This window comes from Mandrillus leucophaeus, unplaced genomic scaffold (genome assembly GCF_000951045.1).
Source record: "Mandrillus leucophaeus isolate KB7577 unplaced genomic scaffold, Mleu.le_1.0 Scaffold300, whole genome shotgun sequence".
In the NCBI taxonomy this organism is placed as follows: Eukaryota; Metazoa; Chordata; class Mammalia; order Primates; family Cercopithecidae; genus Mandrillus; species Mandrillus leucophaeus.
The window spans coordinates 2,209,482-2,215,395 of record NW_012103144.1 but is presented as its reverse complement, the minus strand read 5'-3'; the positions used below and the strand labels follow the sequence as shown (position 1 = coordinate 2,215,395).

Genomic DNA, 5,914 nt, shown 5'->3' with positions numbered 1-5,914 from the left:
GCCACCACTCCTGGCTACCTTTTGTATTTTTAGTAGAGACAGGGTTTCACCATGTTGGCCAGGCTGGTCTCGAACTCCTGACCTCAGGTGATCCACCCGGCTCAGCCTCTCAAATTGCTGGGATTACACGTGTGAGCCACCATGCTCAGTCTCAGAGTGTATATTCTGTCTTATTTTCACCCCTGGACAGAAGAAAATCTGTTTATTTCACCCCACTTCTTTCCTCTAAGAAAAGGCAATTCTCTCTAGGAGGAAAAAGAAAACCAGGAAGAAGGAGAGAGGAAGGAGGGGGAATAAGGGAAGATGAGAGAGAGAGAGAGAGAAAAGTAGAACATCAGATTAAAGTAGAAGACCAGAGGAGAGAGGGGGAAGGAAAGAGGGAGCAGGAAGGGGGATGCTCCAAACTCTCAATCTCGGGACTGTGCAAAATGATTTTCCAGGAGATGCACATGTGGTCTCGTATTTCTCACAATAGTCCACCTGGGGTTCCCTCCTCAGGTCTGTCTCCCACTACCAAAACCCAGTATAGCCAGTCTCGCTGCCTTACCTGGAGGGAGGACCAGGACCTGGTGCCAGGTCTGGGACTCCACTGCTGTCCCTGAACAGACTCATTTGAGGCATTCACATTTCCCTCCACTCTTGGGGGAACAGCCTGCAACAGGGAAGGAGTGTGTGGTGTGAGTGTTTTTCCAGGGTCACCAGTTGGTCCTGGCTGACTGCACCCCCCTCCCCGACTACAAACACTTCTTTGAGGCACAGATCTCCTATGTCAGTTGAGGGGCCTATGGGTGTTACTCGGGGAGCAGGCTCGGGGGTGGGTAACTGCTGTTGCTGCTGCCGCAGCTGCAGGAAGAAGGTGGAAAGATGCTGTGGGGCGTACTCAGTCTGGAATCTGATTTTTTGTTTGTTTGTTTTTTGCTTTTTGTTTTTTTGGACAGGGTCTTACTCCATTACCCAGGCTGGCCTGCAGTAGTGCAATCTCAGCTCACTGCAACGTCTGCTTCCTTGGTTCAAGCGATTCTCACCTCAGCCTCCAGAGTAGGTGGGACGACAGGCGTAGGCCACCACGCCGGGCTACTTTTTGTAGTTTTGGTAGAGATGAGGATTTGTCATGCTGCCCAGGGTGGTCTCAAACTCCTCAGCTCAAGGAGGTCAGCTGCCTTGGCCTTCCTAAGTGCTGGGATTACAGGTGTGAACCACCTTGCCTGGCTAGAATTTGATTTTTAAAAACTTTTTTTTGAGGCTGGGCACCATGGCTCACGCCTATATTCCCAGAAATTTGGGAGGCCGAGGTGGGCGGATCACCTGAGGTCGGGAATTTGAGACCAGCCGGTCCAACATGATGAAACCCTGTCTCTACTAAAAATAGAAAATTAGCCGGGCTTGGTGGTACACACCTGTAATCTCAGCTGCTGGGGAGGCTAAGGCAGAATTGCTTGAACCTGGGAGGCAGAAGTTGTGGTGAGCCGAGATCGTGCCATTGCACTCCAGGCTGGGTAACAAGAGCAAAACTCCATCTCAAAAAAACCAAAAAAACAAACAAACAAAAAACCCACAACCCACCAAAAAAACCTTTCTTTTTGGAGCCACTTGCCCAAAATCTTAAAATAAAAAATCTTGATGACTCTGTCTTCAAAACAAATCCCAAATTCATACATTTCAATTGCTAGTACTCTAGTCTAAAACTTATTTTCTTAATTCTTTTTTCAAAAATTCAGGCCCAGTCTAGGTGTGTTGGCTGGTGTACGTAATCCCAATGCTTTGGGAGTCCGAGGTGGGTGTACCACGTGATGTCAGGGGTTCGAGACCAGCCTGGCCAACATGGTAAAACCCCATCTTTACTAAAAATACAAAAATTGGCCGGGCACAGTGGCTCATACCTGTAATCCCAGCACTTTGGGAGGCCGAAGTGGGTGGATAACCTGGAGTTCAAGACCAGCCTGACCCACATGGCGAGACCCTGTCTCTACTGAAAATACAAAAATTAGCTGAGCATGGTGGCCTGTGCCAGCTACTTGGAGGCTGAGGCAGGAGAATCGCTTGACCCTGGGAGGTGGAGGTTGCAGTGAGCCGAGATCACGACATTGCACACCAGCCTGGGCGACAGGAGTGAAACTCCATCTCAAAAAAAAAAAAGAAAAAAGAAAAAGTACAAAAAGTAGCCAAGTGTATGCACCTGTAGTCCCAGCTACTTGGAAGGCTGAGGTGCAAGAACTGCTTGAGCCCAGGCAGTTGAGGGTACTGTGAGCCAAGATCTTGCACTCCAGCTTGGGCAACAGAATGACTCTGTCTCCAAAAAAAAAAATAAATAAATAAATAAAATAAATAAATAAAATAAGTAAATAATTAAATGAAATTCAGGCCCAAAGTCCAAAATGTTCAAACTATTAAGATGTCTTTTACTGAATTTCTTGCAATGACCACTGTTAATAAAAATATTTGCACTTTTCATTTTACTAAAGGAAAAATTAAAGGAATATTCAATTTTGCTTGACATTCTCTAAATTTTGAGTACTCAAATATACTATGAGTTTTCTTTTTTTTTTTTTTTTGAGATGGAGTCTTGCGCTGTCCCCTAGGCTGGAGTGTAGTGGCGTGATCTCGGCTCACTGCAAGCTCCGCCTCCCGGGTTCAGGCCATTCTCCTGCCTCAGCCTCCTGAGTAGCTGGGACTACAGGCGCCCGCCACCGCGCCAGGCTAATTTTTTGTATTTTTAGTAGAGACGGGGTTTCACACGGGGTTTCACCGTGGTCTCCATCTCCTGACCTTGTGATCCGCCGGCCTCGGCCTCCCAAAGTGCTGGGATTACAGGTGTGAGCCACCGTGCCCGGCCGAGTTTTCTTTTGGTTACCAAACTAAGAATAACATAAAAAAACTGATAAGTCAAAATCAAAGTTAGGTTTTCCTAGGTTAATTATAATAAAATGTGTACTTTTTTTTCGATGAAGTCTCACTCTGTCACCCAGGCTGGAGTACAGTGGCACGATCCCTGCTCGCTGCAACCTCTGCCTCCTGGGTTCAAGCGAGTCTCCTGCCTCAGTTCAAGTGATTCTCTTGCCTCAGTCTCTGGAGTGGCTGGGATTACAGGCATGCGCCACGTGCCTGCCTAATTTTTGTATTTTTGTATTTTTGTATTTTTAGTGGAGACGGGGTTTCACCACGTTGGCCAGGATGGTCTTGAACTCCTGACCTCAAGTGATCCACCCACCTTGGTCTCTCAAAGTGTTGGGATTATAGGCATGAGATACCACACCTGGCAAATGACATATACTTCTAAAGTTAAAATACCCTCTTGTTTATTATACAGTGACATATAACTGTTAGCGTGTTGATTTTAAAAAACAAAATTAACCAGCTGGCTCACTGCAACCTCCACCTCCCAAGTTTAACCAGCCGGGTCATTATATTTTGACTATTATATTTTGCAACACAATGTACATGAGAGACCACCTGTATGCAGATGCAAACAATGTTGTCCCGTTAAACTTGTGATCAGTGGATTCTGGCAGTGGTGTAGATCTGAACCCCACAGTTAAAAGTCCTGATGGCTGAGTTTGACTTTGGTCAAAAGGGGAGGATGATAAGTGAAAAAGCACCTAGGAACTTGCAGCTGGGAACTGACAGGCAAGTTCAAGTCTTCCCTACCAAACATAAACATCTCTTGTAAAATATTTTAACCAGTAAAGGTTGCTCAGTGATTGTCATGCAACAAGATGTAGAGAGTTCACTCTAACTGTGTTTGAAACCAGAGAGATTTGACACTCTGCAATCAAGACCACATTAATCCCCCTACCTCCCAGATAAAGTTACCAGGATAATCACCCAATTGCCCCATTTTCAAAAACTGGTCCCTACTCCCTAAACACCCTCCTCTAGTCAACTCCTATAATCGACTCCCTACGACATGCTTATTTTCCTGTGTTGTTTACTCTCCCTTGATGCAGCACACCAAACAAACCTAGTCTTGTTGGAATATACTATGTGGTCACTGGGTGGCTGCCAGCACCTGTGCAAATCTAGGGAGCCCATTTGGAGCCTTCCTGCACCTCCATCCCTCAGCCCTTGCCCTGCCTCCTTCTCATTTGTCTCAGCATCCCTCGATGATCCCTGTGTGAATCAGTTCTTACACTGCTGATTGCAAAATAGTGACTTCACTCCAAAATTCTTTGAATTTAGAGTGAAGAAAATTTTTGATTCTGGGGCATCAGAAAAGCAAGCACTAGTCAGATGATTAAGTTTGGCATGAAAGGATTTACCTCAGAGCAGATAATTACTTGGAATGAATTATCTTGGGAAGAGCTATGGGGATTGGACACCCACCCTAAGGTGGTTCAAGGGGCGGGTTGTTTTGTGTACCTATAAGGATAGAGCCTAGGCCCTTCCCTCACTTTTTCTAAGTCCTTTGCCAACCAGTTGCTTGGACGTGACCCTCTTCTGAATCAGGTCAAAGCAGAGCATAGGCATGGGAACTAGTGCCCTCAGCAAGAAGCCGTGGTGGACCCTGCCTGAAAACTTTCATGCTCCAATGGTGTTCCACATGGAAGAGGACCAGGAGGAGCTCATCTTTGGTGAGTGGTCTTTGTCCACGTCCCCTCCTTCATCCTTGTCTTCTCAGTTTTCAATCTTTTACTCCTTTTCCACCTTCATCAGTCACACGTCCGTTCCCCCAAGGCCACCTCCCGACTCCCCAAGGGCTGGTGCTTGACAGACCCTCCTCTCACCTCTTATGCTCACAGGGCACGGTGACACATACCTTCGCTGCATTGAGGTGCACAGCCACACCCTTATTCAGCTGGAGAGTTGGTTCACAGCTACAGGCCAGACTCGTGTGACTGTAGTCGGACCACATAGGGCAAGGCAGTGGCTGCTGCACATGTTCTATTGTGTGGGCAGTCAGGACTCCTGTCATCATGATCAAGGTAGGTATCCTTGGCTGAAGTGTGGTAGTGGAGGGCTTGATGGTGGAGTTCTGGCTGAGTTGTGTGGCACCTTGGATTATTGAAGGATCCCTTGTGTGGCTGGGGGATCCAGGTGCTTCCTAGAGTTCACTGGGAAGGGAAGGGCTCACTCTTGTGGCATCCAAATGCTCAGGGAGTAGAGGGTAGTGGGGAGATATAAATGGGTTACCTTGGAAGGCCTGACTGGGGTGACATCCTCCCTGCAATGTCCCTGGTGGAGTCCAGGCCTGCCAAGGGCCCCAGTAATGGGCTCTGCTTCACCAGCCCCGGGCACTTCTTTTGCAGGCCTGGAGATGCTGGAGCGTGTCCGGAGCCAGCCCCTGACCAACCATGACCTGGTCGCCTCCATTAGCGTGCCACCATACACTGGAGATCTGTCTTTCGCCTCCAGGATAAGTGGAAACATCTGTCTTAGCGTTCCTCAGCCTTCCCCTTACCAAGTGATTGGTTGTTCGGGATTCCATTTGAGTTCACTCTATTTGTAATTAAGGACTGATCTCCCCTGGAAAAGTGGGGATGAAAGGAAGAGTCTTGGCTTTGCTTTTGGTGAGAAAGACATGAAAGACACTGAAGAAAGTTTGAATTTGTGGCTGGGACCTGTCCCTCTCGGATCTTGTAGACATGTGTCTGAGGGAAGTCTCCTGAACGTAAGAAAGTGTTATTGCAAAGCAATCCAATAATAAGCTACCTATGATGCAAAGCCTTCGATGTGCTGTTCTCTTTCCTTAGGATGAACTTATTCAGCCCTGAAGGGGATTCTCTGGACAAGTGCTGAGGTCTGGGGAGGCCCAGCCCAGGGAAGGAGCCGGGTACGAAAGTTGGCACTTTCAGAAACTGCTCCTTTCAGGTCTGGAGCCTGGTTAGGCTGCTCTGAGTTGAGTGAAAACGGAGGCTGCTGAAAAGGGACCCTCCTAGGATCCCCAGGGTTTTCCGGGACCTTGAAGTGCAGACAAATG

The 5,914-nt window shown here is 47.6% G+C and overlaps 1 protein-coding gene across 1 annotated transcript; it reads left to right on the top strand.

Moving 5' to 3' along the window:
- Positions 1 to 784: 784 nt before the first annotated feature.
- Positions 785 to 5,443, top strand: LOC105544563 (putative KHDC1-like protein). Its single transcript, XM_011987118.1, has 4 exons — positions 785 to 876; positions 4,444 to 4,568; positions 4,737 to 4,919; positions 5,244 to 5,443. The coding sequence occupies exons 1-4, from the start codon at positions 785 to 787 to the stop codon at positions 5,441 to 5,443; spliced, it is 600 nt and encodes a 199-aa protein (XP_011842508.1).
- Positions 5,444 to 5,914: the final 471 nt, after the last annotated feature.

Excerpts from the sequence above, each read along its gene's own strand:
- LOC105544563 (XM_011987118.1), top strand. The coding sequence starts at position 785 with ATGGGTGTTACTCGGGGAGCAGGCTCGGGGGTGGGTAACTGCTGTTGC. Across the intron at positions 877-4,443 it reads GTGGAAAGATGCTGTGGGGC|GTCAAAGCAGAGCATAGGCA; the intron begins GTACTCAGTCTG and ends CTTCTGAATCAG. Across the intron at positions 4,569-4,736 it reads CCAGGAGGAGCTCATCTTTG|GGCACGGTGACACATACCTT; the intron begins GTGAGTGGTCTT and ends TTATGCTCACAG.